This window comes from Desmodus rotundus, chromosome 8 (genome assembly GCF_022682495.2).
Source record: "Desmodus rotundus isolate HL8 chromosome 8, HLdesRot8A.1, whole genome shotgun sequence".
Lineage (NCBI taxonomy): Eukaryota > Metazoa > Chordata > Mammalia > Chiroptera > Phyllostomidae > Desmodus > Desmodus rotundus.
The window spans coordinates 97,687,878-97,714,378 of NC_071394.1; the positions used below are offsets into that span (position 1 = coordinate 97,687,878).

The 26,501-nt window shown below is 38.1% G+C and overlaps 1 protein-coding gene across 10 annotated transcripts in view; it reads right to left on the reverse strand.

Annotated features, from left to right (window-relative positions):
- The window catches only part of TMCC1 (transmembrane and coiled-coil domain family 1), a 221,486-nt gene that overhangs the window by 156,151 nt on the left and 38,834 nt on the right, over positions 1 to 26,501 (reverse strand). For 4 of the 10 annotated variants that reach the window (XM_045192098.2, XM_045192095.2, XM_045192097.2 and 1 more), the window contains 3 exons: positions 24,091 to 24,344; positions 4,316 to 4,371; positions 128 to 824 (listed from right to left, as the gene is read on the reverse strand). In XM_045192098.2, the coding sequence (XP_045048033.1) occupies positions 128 to 697 (570 nt within the window). In that variant the 5' untranslated portion in view covers positions 698 to 824; positions 4,316 to 4,371; positions 24,091 to 24,344. Of the gene's footprint in view, positions 1 to 127; positions 825 to 4,315; positions 4,372 to 13,650; positions 13,693 to 24,090; positions 24,348 to 26,501 lie in introns of those variants that run through there. The other 6 variants (XM_045192096.2, XM_045192099.2, XM_024556423.2 and 3 more) reach the window with 4 other exon arrangements.

Genomic DNA, 26,501 nt, shown 5'->3' on the forward strand with positions numbered 1-26,501 from the left:
CAAGGCGCTCTGTTCATCTATGATAAAACTGAGAGTTTAAGACATAAAGAGCACATAAAGAATGCTGAAGGTTTTAGCAAAGGGGTAAAATAAAATATAGAAATAAAAGAAACTCTAACAGACTTACCCGCTCCAGAGTTGCCTCGTCCCCTGGCAGACACGCAGCAGCAGCAGCAGCACAAGCTATTTCCATCACAGCAGAGCTGGTAGGAGCATCAGTAGTAGATGAAGACCTGGGTCGGCCAGACTGCATAACAGGAGCCATCTCCTGGCCAGATTTCCTGTTGATTTGGGGACTTCCCTTTGGGGCCTCTGGCTTGCCCCGCCTACTATGCAAGCTCGTCCCTCTCTTCATCTTGGGTGGCACTCGGATCTGTTGCAGGACACGATTCAGAGCTGTGGGGTGGGTGGGGACACCATCAATCTCAGCACATGCGTTCTGGCTTTCCAGATCCATTTCAGGTTCTGGATCTGCCTGAATTTGTTGCACATCGTGTGGAGACACCGATGACCTCCTGCGCTGGTGCTGGAAGAGATGCTTCAAGCCTTGGCCAATCACATTAATGTTCTCCAAAGCATTGTGGGTCATTTTAGACAACTTTTGTTCTGATTCTGTCTGCTTTCTGGCCTCTGCATCTTGGGATTTGCCTTCAGGATCAGGGTCCTCATAAAATTGTTCACTGCCCGAAGGCTCCATCAGTAGACTTAATAAGCTTATTTGCAAACTCAAAAAATTTTAAACACACCAAGACTGTCAAATTAGGTAGACATTTGCTTCAATAGTAACTACACATGCGGCTGTGAGACGGAGGCTTCATGCCTATCTAATGTTAAAAAACAAAAAAAAAACAAAAAACCTTATATTATAAATCCATGCAGAAACTCCAGTGTAAAAACAAAGAAAAACATGCCACTAGCCAAACAAATAGGCACTATCATTAAGCAATCTTTAATCAGAAGATTAAAGAACTGTTTTCTAGATAGTGGGTAATGATTATTTTCTAGAACAGGAGAAAACATCTCTAAAACAAGTACATAGGAAATGAAAACAGCAACGTTTTTTAAAAAAAAATCCCTACAAGTTTCAATGTAGGAAGAACTGAGTATCAGAACAGTCATTTTGGAATGGAAACCCCCCAAAACTGTTGGCAAATAGCCACTGCTTGGGAAATCAAGAGAGACCAGAAAATTCAATACGTATAGTCTTGCTGAGGCAATTTAATTCCTCTCATTCATAACCACAGTTAATTATCCACATGCTGGAGCTCAGTAAATTCAAACAGTAATAATAAGTAGATATTGCAACCTAAATATTAGTGGATTTTATGGAAAAAAGGAACTTCTTGTTACTATTCAAATTCATCAAGGTTACTGGTAACTATAGGTGACAGGTTTGCTCTTTCAGTAAGAAAATAGAAGTAAAAATCTTGTAAGTTGAATTATCTGTTGAAGTACAAATGACTTTCTGGCACCACATGAGTGAATGATCCAGTCTGTCTTCAGAGACTTTGCTCGGGACCAGCTATCAAGGAAAGATATTTCTAAGAATTCCCTTCCTCTGAATAGTATCATTCCTGACAGAACCTTCCCATATATCCACAAAAATTCAAAAGTAAAGAAGTAACATAGTAAACACAGTTTAACAAAAGAGTAGAGAAAAAGGAAGGTCAAATAGCAACCATGCACCAATATTAAATGCAGGAAATTAAAAGAAAGCTGAATCCTAGAAATGTAAGGTCAGCACGATCGTCATGGTTACAGAAATCACATGCAAAAAGAGAGGAGGGGAGATGGTAGGCATGAGGTTTTTCATAATAGAAGGTGTTTTTATTTTTATATGGAGTTTCTGCAAATATAAAAAAAATCGCATTAATGCACAGAACCTGCTAGAGAGGACAAAATATGGTGTAGGAAGAATTTATGTCTATTATTTTCCCTCAATTTTTTTGTCCAAAGGGCTTTAAAACTCCCTACACTACCAAGTCTAACAGTCTAAGTCACTGTCAGTAAAGCACTATGGCGGTCATGATCTGGGGAAACGAGGTCTCCTTGCCACCAAGCAATAATCTAGAAGGCATAAACTCCCCGATGTAAGGGTTCACTGTGCACTCAAGACTACTAGAGTTTAGAGGGACAGGAATGCAAACTCACTAGAGCTGTCTTCCTGGTAACTCCTCTCAGCAGACCTTCTGACCATGCCTACGGGCACTGCCATTGCGGCTCTGCTGCCCATACCCTCACATGCCTATTTCCCCATCGCCTGACCTCTTCATGACTCAGAAGCATAAAGAATGTCACAAAGTAAAAGATAACATCTCTCACTAGTATCTTCCTCCTTCTAAATACCACAAAATTCTTTGCTCCCAAATTAGGCCAATGAGTAGCAGCCACGAGAATGGGAAATTTCACTGCTTTTCACTCAAATTCTTTATGATCCCACCACACCCTTTTCCTGACTGTACTGTATAGTACTTGTTTTTCCATTTTTCTTTGGGAAAGCCAAGAAAGAACCCCTTAATCCTTATTAGATTAAAGACTGTCTTTACCTCTACTGGATTTTTCTGGGGCTCCTTATGGGCAAAAATGTTGCCATAGTATATGTATTTAATTATCTTCATCTTCCCTTATGAGTTTGTAGGACAGATGGACAGTTACTGAGTTATTTCCACTATGTAAAACATTAAGCTCCTCAGTGAAATTTTACCAAAATAATCCAGTAACACTGTACATCAACTAATCTCTTCCTGCACCGGGCTATTTAGACCCTAAGAAGAAGGGAGGATGTAAAAGCAGCAGGCTGATGAGGAAGTAATTTACTTTTTTCCTTATTTGTATTTCATTACCTTAATAATATAAAAGATTTTCTTTTTGTTTTTGATAAAATATATAAAGTAAATTTCTCCCATGAAAGTAAAAAATATCATGAATAAAGAAACAATGTCAAGGTTACTTGGAAAATCTACTTGTCTCATATATAAAGGTATAAGGAATTTATTACTCAGCAAACTTGCTTCTTTGGGCAGTGTTATAAATTAATCAAGTGGCCACCTGCTTCTCATTTTTTTTAATGAAAAATATGGCACATTTTATATGTCAATAGCTTCATTTGAGATTTCACTAGCATTTGGACATCATTTATTTTCATAATTCGAAGTTTTGATTGATTACAAGGATATGCCAGCATTCCAGGAAAACCTAGAAACAGGATGTCAATCTCCAGGCCAAGCTTGCACAGGCTATCCACACAAATGCAAAGATTATGTAGTAGAACAGTAATAAATTCTGGGATTTCTAAAGGCAAGACATAACCATAGTAACCAGCAGAGGCTTACCTAACACAGCACCCTAGGTTGAGCTTGACATAACAAGTGGTAAGATAAGAATTTTGAAAAACAGCCTATTGCATTGATAATAAAATATAATCTGGTACTTACACTTGTAGCTATCATCTGCATTATTGCTGTGATATCACCACAAACAAGAAATATGGTCAAAATTTTGACACTTGCTAAAATTTTCTGTAGGCCAACAGAAAATCTTTTAGGGCACCTTTCAATATAAGCCAAATTTTACAGAAGGTCAAATGCTGTGCCGAAAATACCGAAGACAGTAATGTTGTGTTAATTATAAAACTGCTGACGGTAAAAATGCAAGTACTAAAGAAATTCAACAATGGCAAAGTTTTTTAGGAATCCCCTATTTTCTTCTATAAAATTCAAACAAATAATAACTCTTGCTCAGTTTATAAAATTCCCCAAATAACTATATTGAGACCCCTGGTTTTAACATAAGTTCAACTGCAAAGTAAGTGCACTTTTGTAAGAAGGAAATGTTAGCTTCTCTTTTATTTACTCAGCGTCACTGAAAGTAGAGTTCTTATGAGTAAACTGGAGGAAGTGGGGAAAGAAAAAGGAACAGAAGGACAGGGCTGAAAGGGGGCAGGGGGAAAGAGTGAAAAGCAGGAAAGAGGAGAAAAAGCCACCAACAGACCAGGCATTTGAGGTTAACTTTGTTAAATTCTCAGAATTTTTAACAATTTTTCTACAACAGTTTTGCCAAAGACACAATATGCCATTAGTTCATATTCAAGAAACTAGTTGTTCTAAATTAGTATCAGAAAAGTTAAAAACTATGTTTCTAAAATCTGTGAAATGTTTATGAGGGTGTTCTAAAAAACCATTCTAAATTATATACAAAATCTTTATTTTTTTTTATGTTCTTTCCTTTTTTTTTTTTGATAGATGTGGTATCCAAAGCTTTCTGGTTTGGCTAGGAACGAAGTTATTTCATTGACTATAAAGTGTTGGATACTTGCCTTTATCACTCTTCCTCAAGCACTTCTAACAAATACAGGAATCCTTTTAGGAAGAGCTGTGAAGCAAACATTAAGAATTACAAAGTGAGAAACTTAGAGGGGAGAACTTATCTATTACATACACAAAGAAAAAAAGAATATACATAAATGTTAACATTTATCTCTCACTGGTAAAAAAAAATAGGGTAATTTTTCCAAAATTTTTTAATACTTTCTAACTTTTCAAAAATGTGATCAAGAAAAATTTTATTCAAAAAAGATATTTGGAAAAAAAGAATATTAACTTGTTAATACTTAAAAGAAAGTAGCACATGTCACAAGTAGCCATGAGTATTTTTACACTATTATATGGAATTAGAAGTGGATATTCCATTAATTCTAATCTTAAAGTAACATGAAATTTAAAACAAGTTCATGAAAAACAGTAATTTATAAGCCAATATTTTTTCAAGTAGCTTCCAACCCTGCATCTGTAATTTTGCATTCAAAAGCAACTCTAAAACGACTATACACCAGGAACAAGATGCACCAAAATTGAAATCTTCCTGGAAAACTAGCTTCTGACAGCCATTACTAGAGAAGCAATTTAATTAAACAAGTGTTTGGGGGCCATCTGCTTTGTGCTCAGCATTCTGTAGACCAAATAAGGCATGTTATCCTGCCCTCAAAGAACTCACAATCTAGTGTTGAAAGTAAGATTTACATACTTCAAACTTAAACACCATTAAACAACACAACTGCTAAAATGAGTGAATAAACTGCAATTATCACCAGAAGTTGGGAAGATCAGTTAGGATTAGATTTGTTAGGGAAATTTTATGAAAGAGAAAGAGACTATACCTGAGCTTTGAAGGATAAGGTGAATAAGCAAGAAGATATAAACCAAGACTTCCATCTTAGGGAGCAATAAATACAGTATGTTTGGGGGCCAGTAAAAAGGCCAGATGACTGTACTTGGTGGATTCATATTTGAGTCATCTGGAGAATTGGGTGGCTCGTGGGCAGACATGAGAGAGGACTTTCTATCATATAACCTTTTGTTTATTTTGAATTTTGTACCTTATGACTGTATTATGTATTGAAAAAAACTTCCATATTTCAAAAAAGAAAGAAAATACATATTTTGATTTTTAGGATAAACATTTAAAATAGTATAAGAGTACATAACTGCTATGCTAGTAGAAAGTAAAAACATAATTAAAATACCCAAATAAACACAAAAAGAAGGAAGGCACAATCACAAAAAAGTAGAATATATAAAAAGCAAAATGTAAGATGTCAAATGAAAACCCAAATATCCCAGTAATTAATTATATAAAATGTAACTGGATCAAAAGACAAAAATTATAGTATTAAATAAAAAATAAGGTGGGTACTGGAAATATGAGGGGGGACACTTTGTAAAGTACACGATTGTTGAACCACTAAGCTGTACACCTGGAACTAATACAAAATAATATTAAATATAAACTGCAATTGAAAAAATATTTTAAATAAACAAAAAAAATCTAAAATAAAAAAACAAAATTCAACTATTATGGTTGAATTACTTACAAGAATCACACCTAAAAATAAAAAGTACAGAAAAACTCATACAAACATAAACTAAAATAAAGTTGCTCTAGCTATATTAATAGTACACAAAGTAGACTTTAATGCAAAAAGCATTAATAAAGGTATAATTCACAGGATAAAAATGTATACTTCATTAGAAAGATATACAAATTTAAAGTCCATATTCATATAATATCGCCTTCAAATATATAAAACAAAACTTAGCAGAATTACAAGTGAAAAATATCCATTAGCAAAATGAGGAAATTATTATCAGTAGTTGATAGAACAAATGACCCAAACAAGGGGGGAAAATAAAAATATAGATCTGAATAGTACGATTAACAAACTGGACCTAAACAGACATATGACAAGCACACAGTAACTGCAGAATAAATATTCTATGAAGCACAAAAAGATCATTTACAAAAATTGATCATATGCTGAGTCCTAGTTAAGTCTCACAAGTTATTCTCTGACCACAATATGTGTTCCTAAGGTTTAAAAGGGAGTGGAGGGAATCACTCTCCCATTCTCCTGTTTTCTCCTAACCCAACCTATAGGCAATACAGCCAAGATGGAGCAATACAGCGGCTCCATCTAAAACCCTGAAGGAGGAAAAGCCTTTTCTCTGACTAAAGGAAATACAGTCACAAGAGCATGGATGAATCCCACTGCAGTTAGGAAGATTAAACCAGAAATTCTGACAAATTGCTGAAGACTAAATATGGGCTAACATGAGAATGTGAAGTCCCAGGGGGATGCAATCACAAGTGAGTTCCTACACTATTACAGGCTTTTCCTCCAGGAACCTCAAAGGGCTTTCTACTGCGGGGGTGGTGGGGGGTTGGAATCTGGGAGAAATCAAAGAAAGCTCCTTGTTCCAGTCCTCACCCACCCCTGTGGAATTGGAGAGGAGAACAGCAGCCAATGCCAATCAACCCAGACCTACTTCCCTCCTCTCCCTATGGAATAAAAGGCTTAATTTTTAAGGAAAAATTCATCTAGGCCTGTACCTTGAGAACACAGGTAAGAAGCCCACTACAGCTAGAGGAAAGGAAAGGAGACTGACATACCCAATCTTCACTATCTCTCTAAAGTAAAAATCACCTAATGCAGAGGAGGGAAGGGCCTTTAAAGGGGCTTTAAAAAACCTATCCTAGACACTGCAGTTGGGGCAAAAGAAAGAAGGGTAAAAGTTCCACCCCTGGCAGTGAAGTGGAAAGTCTTGCAAAGGCTACACTTCAAGACCCAGATTCTAATACCTGCCTAAACCTGAAGTTTAATAGATCGTCACAGAACTCCCCCCGCTCTCCATTACCATGCTAACAAGCTTTGAGCAGAAGAGTGGAATACAGCTGCAAGAGACAAGATTCATTCTAAGAAACTGCACAAAGGGAAAACCCAAAGTAATATTTTATATCCAGTAAAAATATCCTTCATGAGTGAAAAAGACTTTCCCAAACTAGAGAGAGAGAGAGAGAGAGAGAGAGAGAGAGAATTCAATGCCAACAAATCCACCCTATAAAATATTAAAGGAAGTTTTTTGGGCATAAGGAATATGATACAGGTCAGAAGTTTGGATCTAAACAAAGAAATGAAGAATAAATAAAAGTAAAATAGAATCTTTTCTTTGTCATATTTTTAATTGCTTGGAAAGACGACTATTTAAAGCAGTAATAATACATTGGGAATTTATAGCACATGCAGTGAAATGTGTAATGAGAGTGACAGTGAAAGAACTGGGAACAGACTATAATAAGATACAATCATTGCATCTACTTGTAACAAATACTCTCATCAAACTTAGAAAAAAATCCTTTAGGGTATAGTATTATAGGGTATAATATAGGGTATCTATGAGAAATACAAAAAAAAAATCTAGAAAAATAGCCCTGGCTGGTGTGACTCAGTAGACTGAGTGCCAGCCTGCAAACCAAAGGGTCACCAGTTCAATTCCCAGTCAGGACACACGCCTGGGTTGCAGGCCAGGTCCTCAGTAGTGGGCACACGAGAGGCAACCACACACTGATATTTCTCTCCCTATCTTCCTCCTTTCCCCTGTAAAAATAAATAAAATCTTTTAGAAAATCTAGAAAAATAATGCAGGTAAAAACAACGTTACCATGAATTTAGGACCAAATGAAGATACAGGTATAGGTCTCTTGATACACACTCTGTATAGCAGATACACAGACTGTGGTTACTCATCATTTAGCACTTACACAGAGTTTATGTTAGATACATCTGTGCATACAGGGAAATAAATGAAATGTTTGAGACCTATGAATCCTATGCATATAACACAAATGGAGGAATAATTTCAGATAGTATCCCACATTAGATTTTTTAATTTAACTCCATTTTCAGAAACCTACAAATTAAATTCAGGCTTTACACTGGTAGTTTTACATTGTCTTCCCTGCCTCCCTCGTCTTCTCTCACCACTCCTGAAGGGTATCTACAAGAAAGGTTCTGGATCATTCTTTGTTTCCAATAAAACTCATGGTCTTTTAAAAACCTGCAAGTTTTGATCTGCATCCCAAAAATCTAGTCTAAGGAGGCAGCTAGTAGAGTACTGAATCCTTTATTTTAGCTTTCTGACTCTGCTCATGAACTACCAAGAATGAAAGCTCTTAACCTTCAAAATAGTTCCTTCTTTGATGTGACCTATGATCTAAAAATTAGACTCCTTTGTTACTGTGAAGATATATCCTGTTTTCTCCTGGAAACAAAAATCAAGAGATAGAAGAGGATATGTATGAGGCTAGTTACTCAGCATATCTAGAGGATAGTCTATTTAAAAGCAAAGCTACAGAGGGAAGGGAAGTGGTGGCAGGTGGAAGAAAGTAAAGGAGGGATACATGATGATGGAAGGAGACTAGATTTTGAATGGTGAGCACATAATGCAATGTGCAAATGATGTATTGTAGAACAGTACACTTTAAATCTATACAGTTTTACTGACCAATGTAACCCCAATAAATTCAACAATAAATAAATAAATAAATAAATAAAACAAAGCAAAGCTGGAAGGCTCTGGTCAAGACAGCAGAGTAGGGAAATGCGGTTATTGGCACCCTCCCATGACCACATCAAAGTTACAACTAAACTACAGAACAACCATCACTGAGAACTATGTGAAATCTGGCTCAGCAGAAGTCCTATAACCAAGGATATACAGAAGAAGCCATGACAAGAATGATAGGAGCGGGGGAAATGCAAAACAAGATGATCCCATACACAACTCTGGTGGTTAAAAAATGGGATGGATATCTTGGCTTCAGAGGATGACCCTGAGGAGTGAGGGGTCCCAGACCTACATCAGGACTGAAGACTTCCAGTACTCCCAGCTCAGAGTTCCAGTGCCAGGTAGATGAGTCCCTGTAACTTCTGGCAGTGAAAACCAGTGGGAACTGAGCCTGAGACAGAGCTGCTAGAGTCCCAGGCATTTCTCTTAAAGGGCCCATGGGGAAATGTATTCAATGGACTTACTCTCAGCCCCAGCTCCAGCACTGGGGCAGCAACTTGAAATGTACCAGAGACATACAGGAGGCACTGGATTTGTCTGGCTTTAGAGCAAAGGGTGGAGGTACAACTTTCTCCCAAAAATAAATGGTGGCAGAAAATGTTCCTTTGCTGAGACCTGCCCCTGCAGGCTCAGGTAGGTGCCATATCTGAGAATCCATCAACCTACTACCTTTTGCCACACTGCTATGATTCCCTGAGACCCCACCCAATCCAACTTTCAGGCCCACTCACACAGCTTCCAATGGCTTTTCCATACAAGTGGCCTGACTTTCCTTCTTCAGACTATCCTAATATCTCTCAAAGATTCACAAACCCCAAATGAGAAGCATTTAGTGTAGGTAGGCCAAAGACCTCTTGCTAAATGGCCCCAGGCCCAGCACTGGTGGCAGCCGGGCTCTGTTTGCAGTTTGGCCTCTCCCAGGCACCTCCAAGCCCAGCACAAGTAGCAGCTATCTGCAGATCACTACTACGTAGCTCAAGCCAGGTCACAGGCGGCAGCTGACATTGGCTTCAACATCCTGTGAGGCTCCAGAGGCAGCGACCCTGTGGCCAGCCAGACCACACCAAGGCACCACAAGCCCAGCACAAGTAGCAGTCACCTCAGACTGCTTTATAGCTCACAAAGGGTGGCCTTCAGCAGAACACAGGTGGGGGCTGACCTTGGCCTGCAACACACAGGAAATGCCAGAGCCCGTGCACCTAGTGGACAGCTACAGACCACATGGGAGCACCACCACCCTGCTCCTGCATAGCTGATCCTCTATGGAGGGCAGAAGTCGGTGGTCAGTGGTCACAGCCAGTCCTTGCAGCTGACTGCCCTGGATAAATCCCTCCCATTGACCTGATAACAGCAATCAAGGCTCAACTACAAGAGGGGGGTGCACTCAGCCCACAAGAAGGGCACATCTTAAGTACCCAGCTTGGGTGATAGGGGAGGCTGTGCCACTACAGTACAGCTACTATACTAGCCATGTAACCAAGACAGGGAGTCACAGCAGCTCTACTTAATACATAGAAACAAACACAGGGAGGCTGCCAAAATGAGGAGACAAAGACACATGGCCCAAATGAAAGAACATATCAAAACTCCAAAAAAAGAACTAAACAAAATGGAGAGAAGTAATCTATCAGATGCAGAGTTCAAAACACTGGTTATAAGGATACTCAAGAAACTTAATGAGGACTTCAACAGCATAAAAAAGATCCAGTCAGAAATGAAGGACACACTAACTGAAATAAATTTACAGAGAAACAACAGTAGAGTAGATGAAGCCAAGAATCAAATCAATGATATGTAACATCAGGAAGCAAAAAACAACCAGTTAGAAGAAGAAGAAGAAAAAGGAATCCAAAAAAAACGAGGATAGTGTAAGCAGCCTCCGGGACAACTTCAAGCATTTCAACATCGCAGGCGTGCCAGCAGGAGAAGAGAAAGAGCAAGCAATTGGAAATCTATTTGAAAAAATAATGAAATAAACTTCCCTAATTTGATGAAGGATATAGACATTCAAATACATGAAGCACAGAGAGTCCCAAACAAGATGGATGCTAAGAAGCCCACACCTAGACACATAATAAAAATGCAAAAGGTTAAAGATAAAAGAGAAACTTAAAAACATCAAGAGAAAAGCAGTTAGTTACCTACAGGGGAGTTCCCATAACACTGTCAGCTGATTTCTCAACAGAAACTTTGCAGGCCAGAAGGGAATGGCAAGAAATATTCAAAGTGATAAAAAGCAAGGATCTACCAAAATTCCTCTACCCAGAAAAGTTGTCACTTAGAATCGAAGGACAAATAAAGAGTTGTCCAGACAAGAAAAAGCTAAAGGAGTTTATCATCACCAAACCAATATTATATGAAATGCTGAAGGGTCTTCTTTAAGAAGAACAAGAGATTAAAAAAGTATAAAAAATAAAATGGCAATAAATACATATCTACCAACAGTTGAATCTAAAAAACAAAATACACTAGCAAGCCAAACAGAAACAGACTCATAGATACAGAGAACATTTGACAGTTGCCAGGGGGAAGGGAGTCAGGAAGATGCGTGAAAAAGGTGAACAGATTAAGAAGTACAGCTGGGTGTTAGGGAATGGTCCTGAGAATGTGGAATGCAGCACAAGGAGTATAGTCAATGGTACTCTGGTAGCTATGTGTGGTGTCAGATGGGTGCAGGATTTATCAGGATGATCACTTGGTGGGTTATGTGGTATCAGGTCACTGGGGTATACACCTGAAACTAGTATGTTATCATATGTCAACTCTTAACTGAAAAATCAAAAATGATGAAAGACAAATACCATATGATCTCATAAGAGGAATCTAATGAACAAAATAAACTAATGAACAAAAGAGAACCAGAGGTACAGAATCATGGAACAGACTGACAGCTATAAGAGGGGAGGGTAAGAGGCAAAGACTTAACTGAAAGAAGGTGAAGGGATTAGACAAAGAACATGTATGAAGGACCCATGGCCACGGACAACAGTGTGGGGACTGACTGTGGGAGTGGAAGGCAGGCTGGGTGGAAGAGGGTTAAGGGGGAAAAACTGGGACAACTGTAATAGCATAAATAAAAAATATTTTAAAAAGAAACAAAGAAATGCTTATTAAATAAATTTGTCATGATAAAAAAAAAGAGAGAGTTGGGGACACCAATAAACTATCTAGAAAAAAAGGCTGAATCTATATCTTGCACATTACATAAGGATAAATTATAAATGGATCAAATATTTAAATGTGGTGAGAAAATGCCTTAAAAGTGTTAGAAGAAATAGAATTATTTTATTATCACAAAGTGAGGAGGCCTTTTAAACAAGGCATATATATTTATTTTAAATCACATATAAATATATGCATATATTTTAAATTACACACACACACGCGCGCGGTGTGTCCACGTGTGTGCATATATCAAGGCAAAAATCACCATGAGCAAAGTCAAAAGACAAATCAGTAAGAAGTATCTGCACTTCATTTTACAAAGAGCCAACCTCCTTAATGGAGAAAAAGCCACAAGTCAGTAAGAAAAAGACACCCAGTCAACAAAAATATACAAAGAAAACCAGTTTTATCAAAAGTGAAACATAAATAGCTCTTAGTATATGAAAAGATACATATCCTAGCTGGATCAATAGAAATCAGAAAAAAATCCTATTTTAACTCCTATGCTTTCCTGAAACCAGAAGAGTTTTTTTTACGCCTAACACCTTGATGTACACGATATCTTCTTGGCGGGGGGGAGGGTGGTGAGGAAGAAACCTAAATATCTGTATCTTAGCTTTAAGATTTCACATTTTGTGTTCCTATCACACAAAGTCCCTTCTATGAAATAATCTGCATCCAAAATACTGGCATTTGCTGCTGAGATGAGGCAAAGGTTTAATCACTGGAGAGCATTCACAGAAAATTAAACCTCTGAACCTAAGACCTGTTCAACAGTGGAGTTTGTCAGAGTGTTTCTTCCCCTCCCCAAGCAATCTATATAACAATTTTCCAAACTATACTCATAATACATTCATTCCCAGGAATCACTTCTCAGAAGCACCACACAGCCAGAGTTGACCAAATGTGTTTTGACAGATCCAGGCCAACCAATTGCAAAGCTTCTAAATATGCACCCCACAGGCCTATACAGCACCAGCCTTTGGCTCCAGCATAAGTTCCTCCCGTTCCTGTAGGCCTAGTTCTGGCTTTTGAGGAAAGAAAAATAAAGCTGTCAACTGAGTGGGTCAAACTTCCAGCAGGGAACATTTTAAAAGATTGTCATATAAATCCCTTCAAACAAACATCTGCTGAATAGAGATGAAAGCAACTTAGTTATAAAAGACAATACAACAAAAACTCAATATATTTTAATTTTTTTAAGATAAAAAGAATAAGAAAATATCCAGATGTGTTACTTTCATCAAATTATAAACCAACTAGCATAGAGAACAATATAGCTCAAAGCCAAACAATACCATGGAGGGCTGTTTTTAAATTTGTCTATGCTGATTCTATTAAATAACATGCTTCTGAGCAATAAAGTCATTTTTATCTTACTATTTAAAAAATTCTAGAATAAGAATAGAAGGCATATGGGAGGGAAAGGAATTGTTAGGTAGGGGGAGGATACTATTAACTGAAAATATCAATTAATAAGGCAGCCTTAATTATTTCCCAACAAAAAATAAGCAGAACAGTATTTCTGGAAGCATTAAAATTATTTACAAATTTATTCATTCAGGAAGTGTTACCCAATACCTACTCTTTGCTTAAAACTTCAGCATGCACCAACACATATAAAAACCTAAAAGATAGGAAAAGTACCTGTAAATATACCAGGATGAAAAAGCAATCTCTATGTGTATATTTACTTATATCTTATGAACAAAATAGTATTAAACACAGTGAGAGGGTATATCTAAATCTAAGCAGTAAGTTCCCTCGTTCATTAGGACACCTTTGGACTATCGCCAGAAATTTCTTCAAGGTCTATATATCTAAAACCTAATTCATGATCTTCCCCTAAAAAAAATTTGTGTCTTCCAGTATTCCTTTTCTTAGTGAGGGGCACTAAGTTGCTTAAGCCAGAAACCTACAAGTCCTCTCTTCCCTGGCCCCATAATATTCTACCCATTACCAAATTCTGCTGACTGTGCCTCCTAAATATACTTGAGTTAATTCCTTTCTATCCTCTATACCAACATCACTCTTGTCTAAGTAAGCCACCATCATCTCTCATCAGAGACTAGCTTCCTAACCAGTACCCCTGCATTCACTCTGGTACATCTTCAATCTGTTCTGGGCCTAGCAGTAATAAGTGTTTCATCAAAAAGTAAATCTGGTTCCAGCCAACATAGAGACATAGTTAGATACACTTCAGCTCCTTGCACAACCAAAAGAAGGAAACAGCCAATTTAAAGGCAAAAAACCACCAGAACTTCCAGAAAAATCAAACTGTATGAAGTCCGACAACCAATGAGTTAAAGAAGAAACATTCATCCAGACTGGTAGGAGGGGTGGAGAAGACGCATGGCAAGGTGGAGGCTGGAAGAACCGGTGGTCCAGGTGGCAGATGGTGGACCAGGAGATCCCACATTCACATGCGGATAAACCATGAGGAACCACTGGGAAGTGAGACTGCACAACTCATGGTTCCAGCGAAGGCAAGATAAGGCCTCAGAATCTCCGGCTGTAAAAACATTGTGAGGGTTGTGGGGGTGGGAGAAACTGCCAGTCTCTTGAAAGCGGGGGCGGGGGGGGGGTCGAGCAACCAGCATTGTCTCCTCTCTGACCCCTACCCCACGTAGAGCACCACAATGTAGCAAAGTGGGTTGCCCCACTCTGGGAAAATACCTAAGGCTCCACCCCTTACAATGTAACAGGTGCACTGAGACAAAAAAATATGGCCCAAATGAAAGAACAGATCAAAACTCCAGAAAAACAACTAAGCAGCAAGGAGAGAGATAACCTATCAGATGCAAAATTCAAACACTGGTAGGATGCTCACAAAAATGGCTGAGTATGGACGCAAAATAAAGGAAGAGTAAAGGCTACACAAAGAGAAATAAAGAAAAATATATAGGGAACTATCATGGAAAGAAAGGAAACCAGGACTCAAATCAATAATTTGGAACAAAAGGGAGAACTAAACATTCCACCAGAACAGAATGAAGAAACAAGAATTCAAAAAATAAAAAAAAAATGAGGAGAGGCTTAGGAACCTCCTGCACAACTTTAAATGTTCCAACACCCGAATCATGGGGTGCCAGAAGGAGAAGAGGAAGAGCAAGAAACTGAAAACTTATCTGAACAGATAATGAAGGAAAACTTCCCCAAATCTGGCAAAGGAAATAGATCTCCAGAAAGTCCAGGAAGCTCAGAGAGTCCCCAAAAAGTTGGACCCAAGGAAGTACACATCAAGGCATGTCATAATTACATTACCCAAGATTAAATATAGGGAGAGAATCTTAAAAGCAGAGAGAGGAAAGGAGACAGTTACCGACAAAGAAGTTCCCATAAGACCATCAGCTGATTTCTCTAAAGAAACCTGGCAGGCAAGAAGGGGCTGGAAAGAAGTATTCAAAGTTATCAAAGGCAAGGACCTACATCCAAGATTACTGTATCCAGCAAAGCTATCATTTAGAATGGAAGGGCAGACACAGTGCTTCCCAAATAAGGTTAAAGGAGTTCATCATCACCAAGCCCTTATTACATGAAATGTTAAAGGGACTTATCTAAGAAAAAGAAGATGATCAAAACTATGAACAGTAAAATGACGACAAACTCACAACTATCAGCAACTGTACCTAAAAAATAAAAACAAAAAACAAACTAAGCAAACAACTAGAACAGGAAACCCATCACAGAAATGGAGATCACATGGAGGGTTGTCAGCAGGGAGGGGGTGGGAGTGGGGAAGAATGGGGGAAAAGGTACAGGGAATAAGAAGCATAAATGGTAGATACAAAAAAGACAAGTGAGGTTAAAAATAGAATAGGAAATGGAGAAGCCAAAGAACTTATATGTACAACCCATGGACATGAACTAAGGGAGGGAAATGTTGGTGGGAAGGGGGGTGAAGGGCAGAGGGAATAAAGGGAAGAAAAAGAATAGGACACTTGTAATACCATAATCAATAAAATATTCTTTTAAAAAAGTCAAAGGAAAAGATGTTCAATGTCACTAATTATTAGAGAAATGCAAATAAAAACCACAATGAAGATACCATTTCACACCTGTCAGAATGGCCGTCATCAATAAATAAAACAACGAGTACTGTCGAGGATGTGCAGAAAGGGGAACCCTTTGCACCATTGGTGGGAATGCAGACTGGTGCAACCAGTATGAAAAGCAGTATGGAGATACCTCAGAAAATATCTGTCTTTTGACCCAGCAATCCCAGTTCTGGGAATGTATCTGAAGGAACCCAAAATACCAATTCAAAAGAACATAAACACCCCTGTGTTCACTGCAGCATTATTTAAAATCGCCAAGATATGGAAGCAGCCCAAGTATCCATCAATAGATGAGTGGATAAAACTACTGTGGGACATTCACACGATGGAATTCTATGCGGCCATAAAAAAAGAAGAAAATTTTACCCTTTGCAACAGTATAGATGGACATGGAAAACATTATTGTAAATGAAATTAAGCCACTTAGAGAAAGACAAATACCACGTGATTTCACTCATATGTATAATCTAATGAACAAACTGAACTAACAAGCACAACAGAGACAGACTCATAGATGGAGAGCAGATTGACAGCTAGTGTGTGTGTATGTGTGGGGGGCTTTGGTGGGGAGGGATTGAGCAAAAAGAAAAAAGAGCTCATGGGCATGGACAATAGTGTGGTGATTGTTAGGGGGTGGGGAGTATAGGGAACTAAATGGTAATAGAAAAAAATAAAGATTAACTTTTTACAAATAAATACATAAAAGAAAATGTAGCTGTCAGTACCAAACATGCAAAGACTACGTACAGGGGCCAAGACTAGCATGCTGATGATACTGGGTGTTAGCTAAAAAATAAAATCAAAATGACTAAACATTACTATAATTTCTTGATTCTAGAGCTTATCAATTGATTAAAAGGAGTATCTGTAGTTGCATCACAGCTTTTTGAGGAGAAATACTGCCCTGTTAAATGCAAGCAATTTCAGAACATTAAGAAAAATTTAAAAAGCACTACTCTTAGAATTGACAAAATAGGGATTTTATGAAATACCACCAGTGTGCCTAACCAACACCTATCATTTGTTTCAAATTTTTCTTACTCATTCTTGGACCAAAACATTACTCCTGAACCATTACTTATCCCCAAATCTACCTTGACTTCTACAGGTAATCAAAGATAAAATTTACAGAAACCTATTGTTGAAAACGGAAGTAATCATTTGCAAAGATGCAGTTAGAATGCAAACGTGTGAAGTACAACCATAACAAGCCTGAGCTCTATCCAAACGAAAAGGCTTCAAAGATATTGCAGGGCCCAGCACTTTATAAGTAATTTGCTAACCTTCAATTTCCTTGTGGGTTGTAATAGTACCTACCTTTAGAGTCATTGTAAAGATTAAGTATAAAACACTCAGAGCAAGGCCTAGTGTGCAATAAGCACAATATAAAACACATATTTTAAGAAATGCCAGGCACCTATATAGGCAGTGGCTGCAGCATCTTTGTTCCCACTCAGAATGCTGTGGCAGGTGTTTCTCATTACCTTGGTACAACCTTAACTTCTATGTAGGAAGTTCTTTCACTCACAGTTTTTGGCTCAAACTGGTAAGTAAGTAAGTAAATAAATAAATAAATCACCTATGGCGCCTAATTATAAACAAATTTACAGGAAGCAGGAAGAGTCAGTAAACTGAAGGCACAGCTAATACTAACATGAAACTCCCGTTCTTTACAGACTCAGACACCATATCCCAGGATTACAACATGATACTTCCAATGGTTCTCACCTATGCGCAAGTCCCTTCCCCCTCCAATTCATTCTACCTATGAACTGGCGAGCAGGGGGTGAGGGTAGTAATCTACCTCTCCAAATCCATCCTTTACATCTTAAACTGACCTTAATTAAAACTAAGCTCAAAACATCAACAGATAGGTTAGTCTCATAAATGCAGAAACGTACAACATAAGATTAATTTATCTCCATGGTTTCCATTCATGTTATTTTTTCATACCTGCAATGTTTTTCCTTTTTCCAACTTTTATCCAAATAGAGGTCAAAGACCAAGTCCACCTCTAACCATTTCAGCACTCACCTAACTGTCTCCCTTCTTTGAATTTCCATAATGTAAATCAAGTGACCTTCAAAAGTTAGCTGTTTTCCTCTATGTTGGAAAGGAAGCTTCCTCAAGAGAGGTGTCATATCAAAGTTTGTAACAATAATGAGCACACAGCTGGCATTCAATGAATACTTACTAACTCGATCGTAGGTCTGAATATGTATCCTTGATTTTTGGCTTTCTAATCCTCCTTTGTCTCCACATTGCCATATACCAGAAAAAGAAATACACTATTTTGTTTTTCATTTTACTAGCAAATATTAAACCATCTAGAAAAATATGGGGGCCGGTAAACATTGACATCAACCTTAAATTTAAATTGATTTTACTTTTTAAATGGCCAAGTCTATCATCTCACTTCAGGACCACAAGAAACAAAAGGCTAATTACTAAAACCCAGGAAAAGAAACAGTTATTTTTGCAAAGTAAAAGAGAAAAAGGCAATTGTTACTTTAGAATAATTGAAAGAGCAATGCACATCTGTCTAGCTACAAAAAGATATTAAGCACACTCTAAATAAAATCAGATCAGAAACTTGACAATCATAACACTATACTTTTCAGTATACTTACAGTCATTGTCAAAACATGACATACTTAAAACATGGGAAAAATACATGCATATTTTGAAAAAGTTTGGTCAACCAGCCAGTTTTTTCTAAATCTACTCAAGAAAACAATTGAAAAAAAAACCCACTACAGTTTAGATACTACTTTTCTGAACCTGAACTATACGGCACATTGTACCATTTAGGGATATACATGACTGGAAAATGATCAGTCATTCCATGAAGCTCCCACCCCATCGTCTTTGCGTAGGTCTAAGAAATGCACTTAGATCAGTATCTAGCGCCAAACTAGCGCGACCAGAAAAATCTAAGGTAATTCTACCAGAGTAAAGAAAGATCATATGGCCAAGCAAATAACTGAAGCCAGAGAGTGGGTTATTTCACAATACTTGCCCATTCAGCCTGTCTGGTGACTATGTGTTTCTTTTCAAGAAATTGACTTCAAGGCCATACTGAAACTAAATTTTAAAAAGAGGGGAGGGGGCTAAGAATGAACTAAATCACTGAATCAGAGCTAGAAGGAACTCTAATCATTTTAAAGATGACAAATGAGATTCTAATTAGGTCACACAGGTAGCTAATAGCAGAGGCAAGAACTGAAGCTTCTAATTCCTAAAAAAGCAACGGATATTTACTGAGTGCTAGATGCTATGCTAGACAAGTACCCACTCATGTGTTCCACAGTATTTCCCATATATGCTCAAAAACATTAAAACTTACATTTTCTCTAAGCAAACTTCTATGTTAGGACAAGACAGTACCCACACCTCTAACAAGCATGTTAAAATAAGCAGAGAAAAAAAACTTTAAAGCAGGAAAGAACTTGGAATTCCCAACAATTTATCCTTCCTGTCCTGGCTATAAAGATGCACACGATGGCCCTGACTAGTGTGGCTCAATGGGTTGGGCATTGTCCCACTAACGGAAAGGTTGCTGGTTGGATTCCTGGTCAGGACTCCTGCCTGGATTGTGGGCCAGGTACCCAGTTGGGGCGTGCAAGGGGCAACTGATCGATGTTTCTCGGCACATCCATGTTCCTCTCCCTCTCACTCTCCCTCCCGTCCCCCTCTCTAAAAATAAATAAATAAAACCTTTAAAAAATGCACACGATGTTATTTACTATTAAAAAGAATAAGACCAAAAGACATCTCTACCCAAATTTCATGACCCAATAGTTTAAGAAAAATAAGCCTTATCCTGTTGGGAAAATGATCTGTTTTTTTCACACCACACTAAGGAATTAGCTCTGTCACAGGATTAAAGTACAGTCATCTGAGGACAAAAGGCTAGGCAAAAAAAGAAACAATACTGAAATTTGATAAAGACCCCTCAGGAATATGGCATTTAGCTGTTTCAATGGCACCTTTCATCTACAGATCTCAAAACAAATGTTATTTACATTACCAAGAATCAAAACCATGGCCCAATAAAGAAACATATCAATGACCTAGAGGGAATTCAACACTGATGTTCTGAACTCAGCCCTCTTCTCTAAAAACAAGATCTAGTTTTATGTAATAGTAGTGTGGTATAATAAGAAAATATATATTTGGTCTTTGTCCCTAGTTCCTGGTATGGAACTCCTAAAACCCTTAGAATTTCCTGAGGGATAAATCTCTTGTTACTTGGAAGAAATCCCTTTCAACCATACCTGAGTTTATGCTAATAAGGTGACTGTTGGTGGGCTCCAAGATAGCTCCAGAATGGGAGCTGGTGGCCAGAGGAACCAAGCACGTGAGTAGAAGGCTGGAACTTTCCTGCCCTGCCCCGAGTGTGGGAAAGCCGGAGAAGCTGGAGACTGAGTTAAACACAAACTCCAGTGATTTGATCTATCATTCCTAGTTAATGGAACCTCCACAAAAACCCCCAAAACAAGGGAGTTCAGAAAGCTTCTGGATGATGAGTGCTTAAACTTCCCATACCTTGCCCTATGCATCTCCTAATTTGGCTGATTCTGAGTTATATCCTTTATAATAAACCTGTAAACATTGGTAAAGTGGTTTTCCCTAGTTTTGTAAGTCATCCTATGGAATTATCAAACCTGAGGAGGGGGTCATGAGAACCCCAAATTTGTAGTGAAGCCAGAATTTGTTGTGAATTGCAGATGGCCTAGGGTTTGCAATGGGCATCTACATTGGGGGCAGTCTTGTGGAACTGAGCCCTTAAACTTGTAGGATCTGACACTAACTACAGGAAGAGTCAGAACTGAACTGAATTGTTTGGACACTCAGTTGGTATTACAGAAACGGACAATTGGTTGTGGTGTGAGAAAAAAAATACACACACCAGTAATTAATTCCTAGTCTATATTTGTAAAGCTTGGAGATACAAATGGATTTGTTGATATAAACTCCCAGTTTACCTTGCCCCACATGAAGACTCCAAAAATTAAAGCAATGTTGCAAAATAGTACTAGTAATAATTAGCATTCATTTTATGCCATCTATGTATCACCTTTGTGCCAGGTACTAAGGTTAAGATAAATTATTTCCAGGGTATATAACGCTAAAATGTAGATATTGCCCCTAACGGAAGATGTTAAATTTCTCAACGCACACAAAAAGTGGCAAAGCTAAAGACTAAACCTAGTTTTAACACACATATTCCTACATTATAGCCAGCTTTATTTTTTTTATTATTTGTATAAAATTATAAACTCCATTAACAATCCTTCAGGATAACATGTCCCAAATAACGCCCTTGAAAGACTTGTCTTAAGAGATGCTCTGTTGTGCCCTGGCCAGTGTGGCTCAGTTGACTGGATCATCGTTCTGTAAAATGAAATGTCACGCGTTTGACTCCCAGTGCGGGTACCTGTCTCAGTTGTAGGTCCAGTCCTGGTCGGAGGCATATACATATGAGAGGCAACCAATAGATGTTCCCCTCTCATATGAATGTTTCTCACCCTCCCTCTCCCTTCCTTTCCTTCTGTCTAAAATCAGTAAGCATGTCCTCGAGTAAGGTTAGGAAAAAAAACAACAAAAAATAGATGCCTTGTTGAAAAAAATAATAAGACCTCTAAATTCTAATCTACTCCAGGGTTAACTAAGTTCTTCAACCTCTTCTGTTTCAACTCACTCCCTTAGTGATATCATCCAGATTCCTAGCTTTAAAAACAATCTGTTTGACACCACCACCAAGAGGTAAACCTCTAGCAGATCCTTTCTCCTGAATTCCAGATTCACAAACCCAACTACCTATTCAATACCTCTACTAAGTCTAACAGGCATCTATAACATAGTATATCCAACACTAAGCTCCTGTTCTTTCTCTCCACACTTGTTCCTCTTTCAGGTTTCCCCATCTCAATAAATGGCAGCGGCATCCTTCCAGGTACTCAAGCAAAAACCCTGGAGTTGTCCTTAACTCCTTCCTTTCTCTTCCAACACAGATTCACATTCAATCTATCAGCAAAGCTAGTTGTCTTTACTTGAAAAATATATCCAGAATTGGACCACGTGTCACCATATTCACTGCTACCCGTAGTGAAAACTGTCATCTTCTCTCACCTGGATTACAGCAATAGCCTCCTAATTTTTTTTCTGTTTTTGCCCTTGCCCAGTCCACCACTAGTCTATCCAACACTGCAGCCAGAGTATGATAATGTCAAAATGGAAATCGGATCATATCATATCACTGCCCCAAACCCTCCAAAGACCTCCCATTTCACTCGGCTTAAGTCCTGAAAAGGAACAACAGGATCAGCAACAACTGGGAGCTTATCAGAAACGGGCCCCACCTCAGATCTACAAAATTACGATCTGAATTTTAACAAGAACACCCTAGGTTAATTATAGGCACATGAAAGTTTGAAAAGTATCCACATAAGGCAACACAATATAAGCACCCATCCTCCTCAACCCTTGCCATTCCTCAGGCAAGCTTCATGTCTCGGGACATCTGCACTTGCCATTTGCTATGGCCGGAATGCTCTTCTCTTATATACTCTCACCTCTTTCAAGACTTTATTGAAAGGCTACCTAATCTATGAGGCTATCTGTGAACACTCAGCCCCTCCCCTCAATATGCCCTGTTCCTCTTTCCTACTTTTACTTTTCTCATTAGATCTTATCATCATAGATTAAAAAACTGCATGTTTACTTATTCATCTTGTCTAGTCTATCTCCCCATATAATATATAAAATAAGCTCTGTGAAGGCAGAGATTTTTGTCAGTTTTCTTCCCTAGAGCCCAGAACACAGTACCAAAAAATCAGGTGCCTGGATTTGTATATAATGATCTCTGGCACTAAATACTAGCCAATCAGATACAAGCTAATTATGCAACATGACCAATAAGGTGCACATCTATTACATGACCTATATATTTAAGGTTCAGACAGGGGATTCACACTGGACGACTACTGTTGTGCTGGCTGTTGTCATTATTTTATTTGATAATCTAAGGGAACAGAGGTCAGTGATCTGACAAAATAGTCAGGTATTGAATGTTTTAAAAATTCTTTCAGCACACCAGTTGAATATTGCTGCTTTATAGCACCAAAATAGTCTTCTACACAAATTTGTCTCATCTGATCCTCAACAATCCCTACAAGTCTTTGTAAAACAAATAATGAAAAGCCCATTTTAGACGTGAGAAAACATACTTTAACTCTCAAAGCATGACAGTAATAATGTCAAAACTGGGACTGAAGTCTTTTATTTCTACGATATCTTATCTCCTCTTGAAAATGGTACTGAAACAGACTATAAAATCATAAAGCTATATATTATGTTGAAGATACTAAGCTTACCCAAACCATTTAGTGTCTATGCAGAATGAAAACAAACTCAGTTCAACAAAGTCACAATCTCAACTTGAGGAATAAAACTTCAATTTTCTTCCTGTTACTTATTGAGTCTAACCCAGGGTCCAATGACATTTAGGAAGAATTTAAGAAATTAGTTGTTATAGCCCTGGCCAGTGTGGCTCAGTTGGTTGGGCATCATCCTGCAAACCAAAAGGTCGTGGGTTCAATTCCCAGTCCGGGCACATGCCTGTGTTGCAGGTTCAGTCCACTGTTGGGGCACATGTGAGAGGCAACCGATGTTTCTCTCTCACCTCGGTGTTTCTCTCCCTCTCTTTCTCCCTCCCTTCCCCCCTCTCTAGAATCAATAAAGAAAAAAAAATTTTAATTAGTTGTTATAATGTACATCAAGAAAGTTCTTACTAAGCTATGACAATTGCTAGAAAAGAGACAAAATAGTAGAAAAGAAGATGGAATAAGTGAACTGAGAACTGAGCACTACTGAGGAAAGAGTCAAGGTTATAACATTATTTTATTACTTCTCTGCATGCCTAAGTGATGCAATCTTGCAATAAAAGGAAAAAAAAAACATACCTCCTCAAAATCCCAGCACAACAGCTTTCCTTTTCTTTGCATAGATGAGGATGAAAAGTTGTAATCCAAAATGTATCCCAAGAAGTTATTTTTTAAAAAGACATAGAAATAGAAGATCCATATGAAAAAGAGATCCAATGTGGGAGGATGGAGACTGTGTCTTCTAAATCTTGTGATCAAGAGCAGCTGTTCACCAAGTGTCAGCATCTGAAGAAAGTACTAACTGTGGTTATGTCTTCTCGAGACAGCAATACCTGCTGAGACAAAGGAGCAAGAGGAGAAGAAATACTACTGAATGCAAATAACTGGCTGGCAAACAATTACCAGTCATTAGTCTCAAAAATTTTTCAAGGTGGTATTAGTGAACATTAAAAGATCACATGGAGGTAAATACAAGTGGGCCAACCAACTGACAATGGCATTATCAATGACAACAGCAATCCAAGGTATACTTCAGCAGGTGACCCAGATCTCTGATTAATAATAAAGAAACAGTATAGTAAAATATAAAAATCTATTTCATGTTTTTTATAGCAAGATGATGATCATATCATATCATACAAACAAACACAGACAAATATAAGGTAGTCTGCCAATCAGACCAAGCAGTCTGTTGCCTTATAAAACAAATACTGTACAACTACTAATGAAGATGTCTACGTCAGCAAAATATATAGAATAATCATACAAAATTATATATAGGGGTCTGGCAAAAAAACAAAGTTAATGTGGAAATGAAGGGACATCCAAGTTAATGTGACATATTGGGTGGTTTGGGGTACTCTTGATAGATATCTTACAGATTTAGGAATGCTATACTTTGGCAAAAAATTAAGGCAATATTTCTTGATACCTGCCAAATCACTGCATTTCCATCAAACTGAGAATTATAGAATACAAGGTGGGGCAAAAGTAGATTTACAGTTGTTTATATGGAAAGTACAATAATCAATAACACATATAAGAATAAACTGTTTGCCCTGGTGTGGCTCAGTGGATTGAGCACTAGCCTGTGAACCAAAATGTCACAGGTTTGATTCCCAGTCAGGGCACATGCCTAGGTTGCAGGCCAAGTCCCAGTTGGGGACATGCAAGAGGCAACCAATTGATACATCTCTCGCACATCGATGTTTCTCTCCCTTCACTCCCATCCCCCTGAAATAAATAAATAAATAAAATCTTTAAAAATAAAAGATGACATTCATACAAAAAAAGAATAAACTGCTTTGCACAACTGTAAAACTACTTTTGCCCAACACTGTATATAGTGGGCTGAAATGGAATACAATGAATGGGATTAACAGCAGATAAAACAATGCAGAAGAAAAGATTAGTGAAATGTAAAGACATAAGATTAGAAACTACACAAAATGAAACCTGGAAAAGAAGAAGTCAGAGAAAAAAGAGCATAGCATCACTGAGCTATGGGGCAAACTCAAGGAACTAATAATACATATGTAATTGAAATCTTGAGTGAAGGAAGGAAGGATTTGAAAAAATAATATCCAAAAATTTTCCAATTGGATGAAAACTATAAACCCAAAGATCCAAGAAACTCAACAAACACAAAGCACAGAAACCTGAAGAATTACAACTCTACCTAGGAGTCATCAAATTCAAATTGCTTAAAATCAGACATAAGGGGAAAAATATTAAAAGCAGCCAGAGGAATACAGAATGGAGAAAATACTTCCAAGTCATATATTTGATAAGTAATTACTATCCAGAATATGGAAAGAGTTCTATAATTCAACCACAAAAAATGAACAACCCAATTCAAAAACGGGCAGAGGACTTCCAGGCAAGGTAGCAGCATAGATAAATGCAGTACCCACTTCCTACCACTACTGTATCAAAATTACAACTAAAATACATTTAACAACCATCATTCAGAACTCCCTGAAATCTGGCTGAATGGAAGTCCTACGACTAGGGAATTAAAGAAGCCACATCAAGATGGTAGGAGGGGTGGGAGTCTGTAACAAACTGGTCCCACACCTAGCTGTGGAAGATAAAAACTGGGAGGGATATCTTGGCTGCGGAGGTCCCCCCTATAAAGCAAGGAGTCCCATCTCCACACCAGGACCACCATCCTAGGATTACAGCACCACAAAGAGAAGTCTCTATAACTTCTGGCTGTAAAAACCAGCAAGGACTGAGGCTGAGGCAAAGAGGTTTCTGGAGTCCAAAGCAGCTCCTCTTAAAGGGCCTGGGCACAGACTTCCTGAGACTCACTCCCTCTGAACTCCCAACACTGGGCAGCAGCTAGAAAGGCACCAGGGAAATACAGGGAGGAACTGAATTGTCTCGCATCAGAGCAAGAGCTGGAGGGGCAGACTTTTCCCAAAGAGAAGTGCTGGCAGAGGACGTTGTTCCTTTTCTGAGACCCTACCCTTGCATCCCAGAGGGCA